The 15,629-nt window shown below is 41.9% G+C and overlaps 2 protein-coding genes across 20 annotated transcripts in view; one reads left to right on the top strand and one right to left on the bottom strand.

Annotated features, from left to right (window-relative positions):
- FBXO36 (F-box protein 36) overlaps nt 1–4,140 on the bottom strand; it is an 87,138-nt gene extending 82,998 nt beyond the window's left edge. Inside the window, exon 1 of the mRNA XM_049614768.1 lies at nt 3,568–4,140. Within this exon, the coding sequence (XP_049470725.1) occupies nt 3,568–3,663 (96 nt within the window). The 5' untranslated portion in view covers nt 3,664–4,140. The remainder of the gene's footprint in view (nt 1–3,567) is intronic.
- TRIP12 (thyroid hormone receptor interactor 12) overlaps nt 3,000–15,629 on the top strand; it is a 138,801-nt gene continuing 126,171 nt past the window's right edge. For 8 of the 19 annotated variants that reach the window (XM_049614721.1, XM_049614730.1, XM_049614733.1 and 5 more), the window contains exon 1: nt 4,210–4,310. The gene's annotated coding sequence lies outside the window, so the exon portion shown is untranslated. Of the gene's footprint in view, nt 3,023–3,153; nt 3,233–3,269; nt 3,294–4,209; nt 4,311–4,556; nt 4,648–4,753; nt 4,940–7,198; nt 8,401–15,629 lie in introns of those variants that run through there. The other 11 variants (XM_049614737.1, XM_049614738.1, XM_049614739.1 and 8 more) reach the window with 7 other exon arrangements.

The following is a 15,629-nucleotide window of genomic DNA, read 5'->3' on the forward strand; positions in this document are numbered from 1 at the left end:
TCTCTCAAAGAGAGAGAGAGAGACAGAGTGTGAGCGAGAGAGGGGCAGAGAGAGAGGGAGACAGAATCTGAGGCAGGCTCCAGGCTCTGAGCTGTCAGCACAGAGCCCGATGCAGGGCTGGAAACCATGAACCTCGAGATCCTGACCCGAGCCAAAGTCAGATACTCAACCGACTGAGCCACCTAGGTGTCCCTGGACTCGGATTTTAAAGCATCTGTGCTACTCATTAACTTGGTGATGAACTTCCTCTGTTCTTAAAAAAAAAAAAAAACTATTTCAGTGTTTATATAAATCAAATCACTAACTGTTTGCTCCTACCTAGATTATATACTTCAGAGAGAGGGACTTTTGTTTGGTTCACTGATGTTTCCCCAGCATCTAGAACAGTACATATAAAAGGTATAGAAAAGGTGCTTGGGCACCTGGGTAGCTCAGTCAGTTAAACATCAGACTCTTGATTTCAGCTCAGGTCTTGATCTCACAGTTCATGCCCTGTGCTGGGCTCCAAGGCTGCTTGGGAATCGCTCTCTCTCTTAAAATAAATAAATAAACTTTAAAAGGTGCTTAATACATATTGGTGGAATGAAAGATGAACTCTTTGAAGGCAGAAATCTTATATTTTGCATCCCCATAGTAAATGCCAACTTGCTGATTACAATTAAGCAAAGGGTCACGATTTAAGATTTTCTTAGAGGTGAAGTGTGGAATATCCCTTGCCTAAATAACATTCAAGGTTCTTTCCAGCTCTTACTATTAATCTACTAGTTTTCAAAGAATTAGAAACCAACATAAGAAAATATATTTACTACTAAAACTAGGTGAAAATAATTGGGTAAACCTTTGATTTAGAAGGCAGTGCATTGATTTTTCTAAGATCATTATAAAGATCGAATTTGAAGGGTGCCTGGTAGCTCAGTTGGTTAACCGACTAACTCTTGATTTTGGCTCAGGTCATGATTTCCCAGTTTGTAAGTCTGAGTCTCAGTCTGTAAGTCCCCAGCATTGGGGGCTGTGCTGTCACTGCAGAGCCTGCTTGGGATTCTCTCTCTTCCTTTCTGTCAACCCTCCTCAACTTGCACACCCTGCTTGCTGTCTCTCAAAATAAGTAAATAAACATTAAAAAAAAAAATTGAATTTGAGAAGCCATATTAACCACAAGCTATATTCTATAAGTTCCTTTCTTGGGAAAAAAACAAAACATCATAGCATCAAGTTGTTAACTGGGAATGCCTCTATAAGCATTAAAATATATATATTTAATGTTACTGTATAAGAAGCAAAGAAAATATTTATGTACAACATTTATATTCTGTGCTATACCAACCATGGTCTGACCCTAATGAGAGAGATACCTGTCTTCAAATCCATGTCAAATGTGCAATCATTTGAATTTAAAGTCAATAAAAATAAAAGCAGTGAAAAAGAATAAAAAAGAGAATCAGAGGGGAAGAAAGATCTATCTAAATCTGGGGTATATTTTGAATAATATACAATATTTTTTTTAAAATAAAAGAAGAAAGAGAAAGGAAAAATTTTACAAAGTCATTCCAGAAAAAGTCCATCTTATAAAACATAGTTTAATTCTAGTCTTTTAGTCCTTATTTATGTCAGACCACCTCTTAGTGGATGTTTGGTTTCCTGTGCTGAGACTTAGAAAAATTATCCTGTGGTTAGAAAATAGCATATTCTCAAGACGGTTGACTGAAAAGACTATTTTTTTGGCTTACTATTTTTTACAACAAATTTTACTTTAAAAAGAGAGTGAATTAATCAGATTTGAGATGAACTCTCACTGGTAGAACTATAGTGGATATATTCCATCTGCTTAAAAAAGAAAATGGATCAGCTTGAAAAGGATTTTTTATAGAAGCAATTGACAGGAAGAATAGGGCCTGAAATAAAAACCAGTTTTTGATCTGTTGAAAAAAAAAAAAAAAAAAAAAAAAAGAAAAAAAAAAAAATTAAGAATACTTGCGTGGGGGGAGGGGGGGATTTCATAAAACACAGGCATGTGCCCAAGTTAGACTACAGAGCAAAGTCTGAACGACATCAACAAGGGAAGCATTCCTGGGGAAAACTAATGCCAGGCACTCTTAATGGTTAATTTACTAAAATAAAAAAGTAAACAACTATTCATTTGTTGAGGCTTACAACATTATAGACACTTGTAATACCAGACCTTCAAGAAAAAGAAAAATCTCAAAAAAATGTTTAAAAGACAAATTATGGAAAAGACTGTAAACATTAGAACATTTTAACTTACGTGAGGTAGATGAAAAGAGAAAATGAAGTATGACTATGTAACATGTTATTGCTTTCAATCACTAATGTTAGAAAGTAAGAAACTGTTAGGATCATACCTCTTAGAACAAATGGAAGATAGTCCCAAAATGTACAAAACAGTGAATTTCAGCTTTTAAGAAATTCTAATTAAATGTGTAAAAATTCCCCCCAAAATGTTCAATCAAATATTTAAGTTTGATAGGCTATCACGCTTTTATTACTGACACTACACTTGCAATATTTAAACATCTCAAGTTTAAACAATAAAATATGTATCATTTTTACTTTAAAAGATGCTTTTGAAGCTATAAAAAAAGCATTCTCTACCTACTTAAGGGCTCACGGGAAAACTGATGCAATATTCAAGATCTACACTAAAACAAATATATACAAAGTTCTAAATTTCATTTTATAGAAATACCATCTATTAAAGTACAAGGTGCTTTATCTCAGTGACAGGCTTAAGCTCAGCCAGGAATCAGAAAACGGGTTCCGACTGGAGGCCCAGTTCAACTTGATCATTTCATGGGCACAATAAATCATCCAAAAGCCCACCTTAAATAGCTAAAGTAGTCATAAAAATAGGCTGATGGTTACTTCACTCCAGCGATAACATAATCCTCGGTCTTATTGTTGTGGAGCAGATGTCATTATGGGTGGGGCCGACGCGCAGAGCAGCTGAAACATTTTTGTACCACCCCCCGCACACTTTCAATGGGATAGAAGGGGCTCCAAAAAGGTAAGGGGAGGGCTCTCAACGATCAATTCCTACTAGAAATAAGGAAGTTTTGATGTGGTCGTGGTACCCGTAAAGACCACAATGAGATTTTAAAAATCCCCCATGATTAACTCCTACCCTGGAAAAGAGATCTTCCCTTTCTCCCCTCCCCTGCCGGCTCCTCCTTGGGACACTTGGCTGAGTCTTTCTTTCTCTCCTTCCCACGCTGAGGTGAGGCTGCACGCAAGCCGGGGACGCCTGTTTTTCTCTTCGCGCGGAGGGAACTCTGCGGGTAGGAACCCTCGGTGGCAGGAAGGGAGCGGGGTGCGATGTGGGGAGGCGGGAAAGCTCGCCAGGGACGAGCGGCCCTTGGGGTGGGAAAAGGCACGCGGACTACGGAGGAGCCGGCCGAGGAGGCCGAGGTGACGAGGGAAATCTCCCGGCTCGGAGCTGGGACCGGACGCTTCCGGCGGGCCACAGTCGCTCTCGGCCTAGCGGGGCTAGCGTTCCGCGCTCCACCGGGGCGGCAGGGAGCTTAGAGAGGGTAAACCGCGCCTCGCACTTGCCTGGGACCGGGTGACCAATAACTGGTAATAGTCTTTGCTCGGCGCTGGGCCTTGTCCTACAATTTCGAACAGAGTCTCCGGCAGCCACGACGCCATCTTGGGACGCCACCGCCGTCGCTAAGACAACCAGGAAGGGGCGGGGCTTGATTGGGGTCATGGGGCCAAAGCCCTAGTTTAAATCGAACCCGGTTTTGAGCTAGCAGGGGGTTTCTTCCTTAGGGTGATGGCCCCTTCTCCCGAGAGTCAGAGGGAACACTGATCCGTGAGATTTCCACCCTCAGGTCCCCGGTGACCCGAAGGGGAATTAGTTCCTGCTGCCACGGAGGGGAGGGGGTGACCCCGGCGGAGGGATATCAAGCGGAGCCCCACATTCCCCTTCCTGGTCCCTCGAAGGGATCGGGAGGAGAGCTCAGGCCACTGGGAGAGTCACGCCGGGCGGTGGGGGAGGGAGGGGCGATGTGATGAGTTGCGTGTAGGCAGCGGGGCCTTACCCGCGGACGAGCCCGTGAGCCGGAGGCAGCGGGCAAAGTAGTTCCCGGAGGGTGTTGGAACGGGCGGGGAGGGAGGCGGCGCGGGCGGAGGCGCACGCCGGCCGCGGTGCTGCGGCTCAGCTGATAATTGAAGGGACCCGAGGAGCCGCCGCCGCCGCCGCCGCCGCCGCCGCCGGGGGGGGGGGGGGGGGAGCGAGTGGAAGTTACTGCCGCGCCACCGAGTCCGGACCGGAGACTTTGGGGCCCAACTAGGTAATTGGGGCGCAGGTCTGAGTGGCCGGGCCAGGCTTGGGGGAGGGGGTTGTACGAGGGGGTGAGGGGCTGGGGGGGGGCGACGAGGGGGGGGGTGGGGAGGAGCTGGAACAGAAAGTCCCAGGAAGCCCGGTTGTGTCATCGCCGCGATTCGGCCCCCGCTCGGCCTGCTCCCGGCGGCGGCGGGGCCGCGGAAGGACCGGGTCGGGGGTTGACGGGCGAGACGCTCGAGGGAGACCGGGGCCGGGCGGGAGCGGGGGGGTGGGGGGGGGGAGGAGGGTTCGCTGGGTCCCCGCTCAGGCCCCCCGCGATGAGGAGGGCCCTTCACGGAACCGGGGTAAGGCGTGCGGGTCTTGGGGAGCCCGGTGGTGGCCGGGGGGGCCGGAAGTGGGCTTTGGAGCTTGGAGGGCCTCTAGGAAGCGAGAAAGTGGGGGGCCGGAAGTGCAGGTGGGGGGTGTGAAGACGGCAAGGGTTCCCCGGAAATGGGATGGGGGGCCCGGAAACCGGGAGAGGAGAGGCTCCAGGGCCGGGGACGGCCCGGAAATGGAAACTAGGGAGCAGCTCGAGTGACAACAGTTGTGGGAAGCGAGGGTCAGAGGAGGGAGAGGCCGGAGTGACTTTAGACCGCAGTAAGGGGTTTCCTGCCAAGGGGGAGGGTTGTGGGCGGGCGAGCCCGGAGACGGGGTCTGCGCTGGGCTGTTTCTTTAGCCGTGGGAAGTTGAGGCTGAGCGAGGATGACGACGAGACGGGCGTGCAGGGGGGCTGGAAAAGAGGCCGAGAAACTTGGCTGAGAGGAGCAGAGCATGCTTCTAAATAGATCAGGATGGAAATGGGGGGTGGGGGTTCAGGACTTGGGAGGGGGGTGGACCAATTGTCACTCCAATCGTATTAGTATTCGAAGCGAGTCAGGCGATTAATTTATTTATATGTGGATTACATAAAACCTATTATATCGTTTGCCCATTCAGTTCACCCTCTCCTCCATCCTCCTCCATAGTGAGTGGGTTTTTAGTTGAGAAACAAGTTAGAGGGGACTTCAAATAACGAAGGTTGGAAAATCCCCAATCCTGTCCTTCGTGGCGCTTCCTTCCTCAGAAGAACAGAAATCCTTAATTTGCTACAGGGGAGAAAATAAAGATTTAAAAACACATGCAAATCGGGAGGAAATAACACATTTGAACGGCCGGGGCGGGTTGGGGGGGGGGGGGACGGGAGGGGAATTGGTTACCCTTGTGTGGTAAGGAGAGAACGGAAGGGGCTGCTCCTAAACCCTTAAGACAGGTTGGTTGGTTTTTGATAACGTCGTTTTACTTTGGGGACGGTTAGCTTAAGCATCGTGTCTGGCGGTGGGTATAGTTTAATTGCTTCGTTAGTTAATTGAAGGAGGGACTGTGGCAGTGAGTAAACGTTCGTGTGTGAGGGGTGCGGGGGGTACGTTTAATAGCGCAGCGAACGTGTCCTGAGTGGCCGTCTAACTGCTCCCCTGCTGCCTCCTTTCCTAGTCGGCCTTCCCCGGATCCTGCCTGGGTTGCCAAATCACCCGATCCCCGGGCTTTACTCCGTTTTGTAGGCCCTTTAGTGCTGTGTTCAACTTTCTATTGCTCTCCAGTGTCTCTATAGATATTTTTGGCATTTCATTTTTTAATGACCCAGGAAGTGGAGGCTGAGGATCTCCTCTCTAAAAACAAAACAAAACAAAAAATATAGGGTGGAAAGTTGAAAGAGCTACTGAGTGGGGCAAAAAACCGACGCTCTGAACAAAGGTCCTAGTTGTTGGAGGAAAAGGCAAGAGGCCTATATATGAGGCCTGTGTGTGTGTGTCGCATTTACACGGGGTGGGGGGTGTGTGTGTGTGGAGGGAGCAGCTAGGATCGAGGAATGGCCTTATCAGATTTAGAGACAATAAGTTGCAGATGGTTTTATTGAGATTTATTTTCATACTTAGATTATGCAAAGAGGTCAGTATTGGGAATTTGAGAGTAAACAAAATTTCCAGTTCTTCATTTTGAAACAACCCTGCTCCATGTTCAACCCCAGAAAAATTGAATTGGGCTTTTAACATCATCTTTGTGAGATTGTTGGCAGAGTTTTTATTTCATTTATTTTATGCTTAAGAGAGCATATTAACATGGTCGGAGGTTGAGGTTGTGGGCTTTGTTCGCATCTGCCTTTCTGTGAATGTGCCGGTATCCGTAAGAATTTAAGGACTGTAATAAACATTATCATTGTTTCTATCCCATTCCCAGTTTTTAAGGAGTTTGAGTGGTTTTTAAGTCTGCTCTGCTGACAATTACTGTTTAAGTTTGTGTCGTGAACAGGCTTTTTGTTTTAGTTTTTCATTTACTTTCTAAGTTTTAGAATACTTCAGGCAGTTAGAGTTCTAGAAGCTGCTCAACTAAAATAATTATTTTTAAAAAGTGAAAGGGATGCTAGGCCAGTGTAAAATCAATGCTTCCACCTAGCAAAGTAAATTTGAAGTAATGTTTACTTTTCCATTCTAACTTTTAAGATTACTGGGTTAATGTTATCTACGGAAGATTTTATGATCCTATTTTAATCACATCATCCCAGCAAAGAGACACAAACTCATGGGAATTCACACACTGACAGTAGCTGTGTGACCTTGAGCTTTTCACTTATCCTATCTGGTCTCCAGTTAATCTGTAAAATGGGGATGGGCAGTCACTATCTTACCTCACTGGGTGGTGGTGAGACCCAGTGGATACAATGGCTGTGAAAAATTACAAACTGCTAAATAAGTGTAATATATTATCATTAGTTTTAGAAAATTACATTTGCTGTTTGAGGCCATTAAGAACACTTAGAGCTTTTCACCAGTGATGGTGAAGGGTGGGGGGGCGGTGACCTTGATGTAAGGTAAGTTACAGCGACTTATTTTTTGAAACTGCTGTTAAATTGGTAGTGGAACTTGGCCCCAATTTCTGTTAAGTTACTCTTGGGTTGGTTGGTTGATTGGTAGGTTTTGGTTTTGGTTTTTGGTTTTTTGCATCAGCAGGGTAGATTTCTACCATACTTTCTCCTGAAGAAATTTGTTAATCATATTTAGAGAAATTTCTTCACATTTTCATTATTGATAACACATGTACCTGTTTCGCCTCGTGGCTCTTACGGAATTGACTTTATAATGTCAGAGTCTACAATGAAGGGAAAACCTTGCCAAATCTAATTTTTTTTTTTTTTTTTTTACAGAATTTAGGGAGGAGGTGTTTTGTTTTTTTCTTTTAGGTGGATGATGATCTTTTTGAGCAAATAGAATACCAGTTGCCCTTTTATTTTTCCATTTGCTGAGGAAATTTGATGGACTCAGGTTGAAAAAAGCAACCTGTTTGTTGCTTTTCATCTTCTCTCAGGTTCCTGTTACTGCCAGACTGACCTGCACTTTTCCTTTATTTAAACCAGTTTAGGTTCACTTCAGCTCACCCCTTCCTAGCACTTCCTCAAACCCTGCCATCCCAGGATCTTTCCCATTTATTTCTTGGTTATCTAAATAGGCTCCATTTTGGGATTATAGCGTTAGATTTGTTGACATGTGTTGCGTTTGTTTCCTGACTGGATTATAGGTTTCCCCAAGTCCAGGATTATCTTGTATCAGCTGTGTTTTGCATGAAGGTGCACTCATAAGCCTCACTGAAAATAACACCCATTTTCCTTCCCACTCCAAACCAATAATGTTAACCTAGTCTTGCTGACTATGCAGCCAATCTTCCTGCTTGGAAAGTTTCTTGGTCTCAACAGATTCCTCAGGATGCTATTTGCTTTGGTGATCCCAGCCTCTTCATATCTTCCTGACTGCTGGAAAGGGCTTAACAGTAAGAAAGAATCTGATGAATATTATACAATAAGTATAATCTGTCAATTGTAATGTAATCTTGGTGCTTGTAGTTCTTAACATTTGACATGAGCTTTACATTTGTGTATTTTCTTTCGTTGCCTCTGTATAGTTCAAACAGCTGTGTCACAGATTTCTTGAAGGCACAAACTCCTAGCAATTGTTCTTTATAATCTCTGCCTGGTTTGCTGGGTTACTCTGACACATAGTGGGTGCTTGCTGCTACTTAACAGTAAATAGGTAAGTATACTTCTGCTGAACCAGTCTCTTGATTTTTTTTAAGTAAAATTTAACTTGGCCAGTGTCCTGGATTTTCAAAAATGCAGTTCTTTAATTAAACCCAATATCCTAACTTGATTTTAGGTTATTGGCAAAAGAAGTTGTTTCCTAGGCTGAAATAAGTCTGCTTTGTAGTTCTTCTCTGAGGCCTTTCAGCTTTGGGTTGGGATTCTTAACAGTTTCATTAAACTGGATTGGCCAGAGGAAAAAGGAACTTGTCCATTGTTCAGACCTACCTATTTTGTCTGAGTGTGCAGAAGCTATTGGTAAATAGTTCTGCAGCTCTGTTTGAATTAAAACATCATGTTAGTGGACTAGAGTGAAAAACACTGCCTAGTGCTACCCTGTCCTCTCATTAGTGAACAGCACTGTTCAAGTGAACATCTGATTTGAGTGTAGACTTGGGCTGCAATCTTCACTGCCTTTTCCTCTGTCTTTGTGACCTTGGACAAATAATTTAACCTTTGTGAGTTTCAAGTACCTAATCTGAGCGTGGCTAATTGCCACCTAGATTTAATTGTCATTTGTATGCTAGACACTACTTAGGAGATTAGGCTCCAAAGCTAGATTGGAACACAGGGCTCTTCCTCCACTGGTTCATTGCAGCACTGACCATTGCCTCATTTGTTAACACCCTTCTACCTAGAGCATACTTCTGTTACATATGTAGACTTGAAAGTCTTTGAGTATATCATATTCCTTAGTCGATTATGAATTCCTTAAAGCCAGTCCTCCCCCTTTTTAATCCCTAGTATCTAGCACAGTGTCTGGCCTATAATAAGGAATCTTTGAATGCTTCTTGGAGGAGTAAGTCTTGTGAGAATAAAATATTACTGTAAGTGAAAATACTTTGTAAGGGTTTAATGTCTGTCTCGTTTTGACAAACATTTTGAATCCTAGTTAATCCTAAAAATGATTATAGAAGTTTTCTTTTTCATCTGTTGATATGTATTTTAGAGACTGCAAGTTATTTTAAATCACATATGAAAAAAATCAGGACAAGCCATTTATATTCTGTGATTGGCCCTTGTTTACATATAATAGTTGATCATTTAAATGCTAGATTGAGGCCCTAAATAGATTTTGACATAATGTGTGTATTAAGTACAAAGCTGAGTTTTATACCTCATTTGAGTTTGTTTTTGTTTTGTTTTTAGAAAGGATGTACTTCTATAAATTTGGGTTACTACCCAATGCATACTTTGAAGGTTATTTATAAGCTGAAGTGTCTATCAGCAAGCCTTCAAGACTTGAAGTTAAAGCATTTCAATGGGTATTTTAATCAACTTGTTGGCTGTGGTAACCAATGAGTTCTACCCTGACTTCAAAACTCCTACTCATTCCACCCGTGGGCAGCATTCTGAATAAATACACGTACCTTGTGCTATAACTTCTTAAGGTCAAATTAACTCAATTTGAAGTCCTTATCCTGGTAAACATATGTGATGCCCTGGAAAACCCAAAATGAGTTTTTTCAGGTAGCCCTTCTGAAATTCACTGTTGAGTTGTAATTTAAGCTGTTTTGTGTCCTTAAAGAGCAGGTTTGTGGAGATCATATGGAGCCCCCCCGCCCCCTTTTGTGAATCTTCCTGAAAACCAAGTGTTTGTAGTTTCCTTGTAAGTAGTAAATGTATGAACATGCTGTAACTTCTGCTACGGCCCCAGTATTTTTTAATCTTGTCTGTGTTGCGCCCTGGGCTGGATGTGGGCAGGTTGAGCTGTTCATTCCTTCTGAACACACTCCAGGAACCTCAGCATTCTTGCCTGGACTTTGACTGTTGAGTCCACCTGGACTGATACCCTTCTCTCATCTTGTATCTCTTGTAGTGACATTTACACGTTTAACTTTTTCTTTGGGTAGCTACTGTAAGAGTTTTACTCTTCACTTCTTTCTTCCATAACGTTTTACTAGTTACTGCTTTCACCATCTGCCTTAAATAATTAGTTGCTTACTTCTTCTTAAGTAAATTTTTGGCTTCTTGTGCTAAAGGTTTAATTTTTCCATGCCCACAGTGGCTGGCACAAGGCTCCTAACCTGCATGGTATATGGGCAGGGATAGAGTTCGTTTCGGTGACATATTGGGAAACTATATTATGAAGTATTATTAGCACCATTTGCCATGGTTTCTGTCTGCTTGCTTATTTTCGTTTCTCAGGGTTTGGTAGCTGAGTGTAGGATGCTAGAATATAAATTTTTCAGAATTAGGTTCATTAAAATATGCACTTAAGGGACTGATAAGACACTAGACCATTTTACTGACTTTGTGATGTTAGGTTTAGCATTTGAGAATTCTGTTTACCAGTAGATAAAAGCATATTTATCGATACGTATTTATCAAGTGCTACTGTGTGCCAGGTCTCTGCTGGGAGGAATATAGAAGGTTCCTGTCCTGAGTTTTTGTTTCATTTAGTTGAAAAACACTTCTCAAACTTGGTAACTATATATAGTATAGCGTTTAGCATCCAGAAGTATCCCGTAGATATTCTAAATGCAGGTTTTCTACGTTTAGGAAACCTGATATGAGAATCTAAATTAAGAAACAGAAGAATTAGGGCACAAAATTTGGCTTTGCCGAATAAATTGTTGGAAGTACTTTCATCGTGCAGATATTTCCTCAGCAACTAATCCGTGTGCATTTGTGGTCCCATACCAGGTTTGCCTTCTTGAAGAGTGTGGAGGAGAAATAGGTGATTTATAAAAGATCTCTTACGTTGGAATGTCCTTTACTGTAAACGAGTTCAAACTATGATAGTAGAACAACACAACATTTAACATTGTGCATATTTGTTACTAAGTACAAAGTTGAGTTTTTTATACAGTGGGCCCTCGGAGGTTTAGAGAGAGATTCAGTCCTAGGTTGCAGTTACTGAGGAAGACTTGCTACTTGAACTGGCCTTGATCGTTTGGGTAGGTAGAGAAGAATGGGTAACTTGCAAAGGTGTAATTGAGGCGAGGGGCTGATGGGAAGCTAAACTGGCCCTTTGCAGTAGAGGATCCATATTTATGAACTAACAGAAAATTCAGGCTGTGTTGATTGAGGTTCTTAAATGGGAGATCAAGAAATTAGCTTTAACAAATAGACATGTTGACTTTATTGTTAATCCCCGAGTAGGCTGTGACAACATGAAAAAAGCGTACGGGCATGTTTACTTTGTAGGTGAACTGCAAAGAAAAAGTGCTTTTAGATTTTATTTGTCTTTCAATGAAATTGCTTCCCTTTCTAGGACTGTATGTTGTAGGCGTGTTTGTGGTAAGTTTTGGGGTGATAGAAGCCGTGGAGGTAAAACTTGTTGTTTAGTGTCCCTACTTAGTAGTTAGAATACTTCCAGTAAATAAGCAGGCGATGTCTAAAGGACTCCTGTTGCTCCTGTCCAGTCATGGAATCTTTAGTGGAAGCTGGCAATCATTTTGTCTTAACACATTCGTCTATTGTTTATTCAGAGATTTTTTTCTTTTTAAATTCAGAGTACTGTTCCAGAATTAATAACATGACTTTTTGTGAGTTACTCAGTAATGTCAGGTGTAAAAGAAACTTCTGCTAAACATCTAATGGAGTAAAAGAAAAAATGATGTTTTTAAAAAAGCACGTTGTGGCTTAAGCATTTACATACTTTTAAAAAGTGCAAATTAATACTACCTGTTTCATCAAGCTAAATATCTTGGTAAAATATTTGCATAGCACTCCAGTTGATGTATTAGTAGACTGTTACACCTTTTTCAAGAGTAGGCAAGATAGGATTTCAAAATCGGGAAATGAAGTTAGATGGTGACTGGAGGGAACTGAAGATGCAGAGAATAATACTTTCATTCAGGGGTCCGGTAGCAGTAACATTTAGCTTTCTTCCAGCAGCTTTTCTTTCTAGAATATTCTTGTAGACTTTGCTCACTGCAGTTTGCATTCATTTTATTTTTATGGGGAAATAGCAGAGATGCTAGCAGTTAGTGCAAATTCATGAATTAAATACCTGTTCAAGTTATAGAGTGCAAAATTTGTGGGGTCTTGTGGACTGTAGAATAGAGACATTTGTGAAGGCTGTGTATTTTACTGCTACAAGAGACATGGGTGTTTTTTAATGTAAGGTATTCATGCAGCTTTCTAATTTTTCCTTTAGTAAACCTATATTTCCATTTCTTCTACCCACTTGGGGAAAGCAGCCTCGTCTCAAAAGGGAGTTAGGGACTTGACATCTCCCCCTCCATCCCTGACCCGCAAGCATTTCTGCCTTCCTCCCAGTAGATGGCAACAATTAGGCTGATTTTTGAGAAGAGTCAGTAGTTCTTACCTTTGTGATCAGACTTGCTCCTAATTATTTCTCAAGTGTCTTTAGGAACTTTAGTGTTGATTTACGTATTTTGACGTCGGCATACTTTTCTCAGAAAACTAAACTGTCCGTTGCAGAGTTCATTCTTTTTCTACTTTACTCTTCACCCCGTCTTTAAGTTTGCCCTTCCAGTTGCTGCTGTGAGGTAAGACTTGGGGAATTTCAGCCTTTGGTGTGGCCGTGTAAGATAATCTGCTTCTGCCTCTTTGAACCATCTAGTATTTCTTTTCAGCTGCCTGTATATTAGGTCAGGCCATGTTTTCTCCAGGTATCTTCTCATTACACACGCTAAGTTTTCTGAAAGGAATTTCGGGAGAGATAAGACACTATCATTTGGGATCTTTGTGGTGGCACTAGTTTTAAATGATACCCAGTTTATGCTTCTTGAATCAGTTAAGGAATCGGTCAATTTAATGTTGGCTGGTATAGCAGCATTTCTTCTCGGTGGATGGGCCTCCTACTTCTGCATTTACTTCTATTCAGCGTGTGTTAGTTTTTTTGTGTGACTGAAAAAGAAAAATAAGATGATTCATAATGCACAATTAACTTTTCAGAGTTTACTATATTTAGAGATACTTAGAACTTTTTTCAGGATGCCTGCTGAGTTGATTTAAATTTTTGATGTGAGAGTAAAGGATTTGGGAAGTTTCCATATTAAGAGTTTTATAGTTAGGAACGTCCTAATCTGTAGTTCTTTTAAGGAACACATAGAGACTTAGCAAAACAATAGTTCTAAAAAAAAATTCTGCAATCATGTCTGTTTTATGGTCCAGTATTAGAATCCTGGTCCAGTAGAAAAAATTATGTTGGTTTCAGCAACTGCTGTACTCACACCTAGAAAAATACTCATGTAAAGACATCTTTGCTCTCAGTTAAGGTAGTCTGAAGTCAGCAGTGGGCATAGAAGTAATGTGTACAAATAATCAAAGGGTATGTATCAATAAATATTTTTGAATACTACTGACTTAAAGTCCTAGATCAAGATTTGGGATTCTGAAGATATGTAAGATGACCGCATTTAACTCTAAAATCAATTCCATGTTGTATTTCTGATGTGGCTTTCACTATAGATATGTATAATATAGCCTTAGCAGTCATGGTGTGGGAGATTAATGGGATAAAAATAAAGAAAAAGGCCTTATGAATCATAGCAACCAACCTCTGTTGCATTCTTCCCTTAGCTCAGTGGTGTGTAGGTCAGTATCCAGGGGGCTGGGATGGGAAATGAAGAGGTGGGTGGGGTGGGGATGGATAGGTAAGTGGGTAAATAGAAGAGAGTTGGACATTCTAGACCAGAAGTGTAATGAAGGTGGGTGAGTGTCTGTGTCAGAAGAGGATGTCATTTTTGGTGGCCAAGGAGAGTTAATTGTACTGAGTAAATACATTCTAGATTCTGTGTTTGTTTTAATAGTTTTTTTGCCCCATGACATTACATAGGCAGAATGTACCATATTCTTCCTATGCTTTGAGTATCCTATGCTTTGAGTATCCTATGCTTTGAGTTATTCATAACCCCAACTGGGATAACAGGGATTATATAAATATAGTATAATGGAAAATGAGATGGAAGTATGAGTCAATTAATCAGTGCATACATTTACATGAACATTTCTCTTTTTAAAGTTGGCATTTTTATCATGAAACTTCAGTCAGTTTCCTTGGACAATTTTGCTTTTTTATGGCTATACACATTTACATATTTTGAAGGCGGTGCCATATAGAAAATATGGGCCTTGAAGCCAGAAACTCTGTATTTAAGATCCTCCCTGTTCTAGCTATGTGATCTTGGATAAGTCATTTAAACCCTCTGAGACTTCGCTTTCTTTTGAATAAAATGGGTTGGTATTAGAATCTTGCATAGGTAGTATATACTTGATAAATGGTATAGCTGCTGCTGTTGTTATATTGATGAAGAAAAAAAATGCATATTAATTTGGATAGTTTAGAGGAAGGCTTATACCCTGTCTTCCAGAACCAGGGTCAGTAAACTTTTTTTACGAGGTGCGGGACAGCAAATATCTTGGGCTGTGTGGGTCATGTAGTCTCTCTGTTGCAGTTACTCTGCTGTTGTGGGGCAGAAGCAGCCACTGACTTTGTTTTTTTAAATTTTTTTTTTTTTTTAAACGTTTATTTTATTTTTGGGACAGAGAGAGACAGAGCATGAACGGGGGAGGGGCAGAGAGAGAGGGAGACACAGAATCGGAAGCAGGCTCCAGGCTCTGAGCCGTCAGCCCAGAGCCCCACGCGGGGCTCGAACTCCCGGATCATGAGATCGTGACCTGAGCCGAAGTCGGACGCTCAACCGACTGAGCCACCCAGGCGCCCCCACTGACTTTGTTTTAATGAAAGTGATCTACAGGGTGAAGCAGCGGTCCTGATTTGGCCTGTGTGCCAGTTTGCCAGCCCCCGTTCCACAGTATTACTTGCTACCTTTACTTTGTTCACAGGAATTTGAAATGGCATCTATGTGTTCTGAAGATCGTGTGATAATGTCTAAGCGATGAAGGAATTTGGTGTAAATGGCTAAGAACAAAGACTGGGATTTCATTTAAACCCTGGCTCTGATACCATTAACTTTGTGACCTTGGGTCAGTCACTTTATTTTGGCTTTAGTTTTTCCATTTGGAAAATGGGAATAATAGTAATACCTATCGTAGGCTTGTTGTGAGGATTAAATTAGTTAATGTGTAAACTGTAAAATAGTGGCTGCTGTAGGATAAGTGCTCGATGTGTTATTTGTTAATAATCATTCTTTTTGAGAGGAAGCATTTCTGTTTTCCTTTGTTGATTGTCTAAAAGGAGGTTTGAGAAGATGGGTTTCTCTGACATCATCTTGGAATTACGTAAGTGGTAGAGTCTTAAGGTTG

Source organism: Panthera uncia (assembly GCF_023721935.1).
Source record: "Panthera uncia isolate 11264 chromosome C1 unlocalized genomic scaffold, Puncia_PCG_1.0 HiC_scaffold_3, whole genome shotgun sequence".
Lineage (NCBI taxonomy): Eukaryota > Metazoa > Chordata > Mammalia > Carnivora > Felidae > Panthera > Panthera uncia.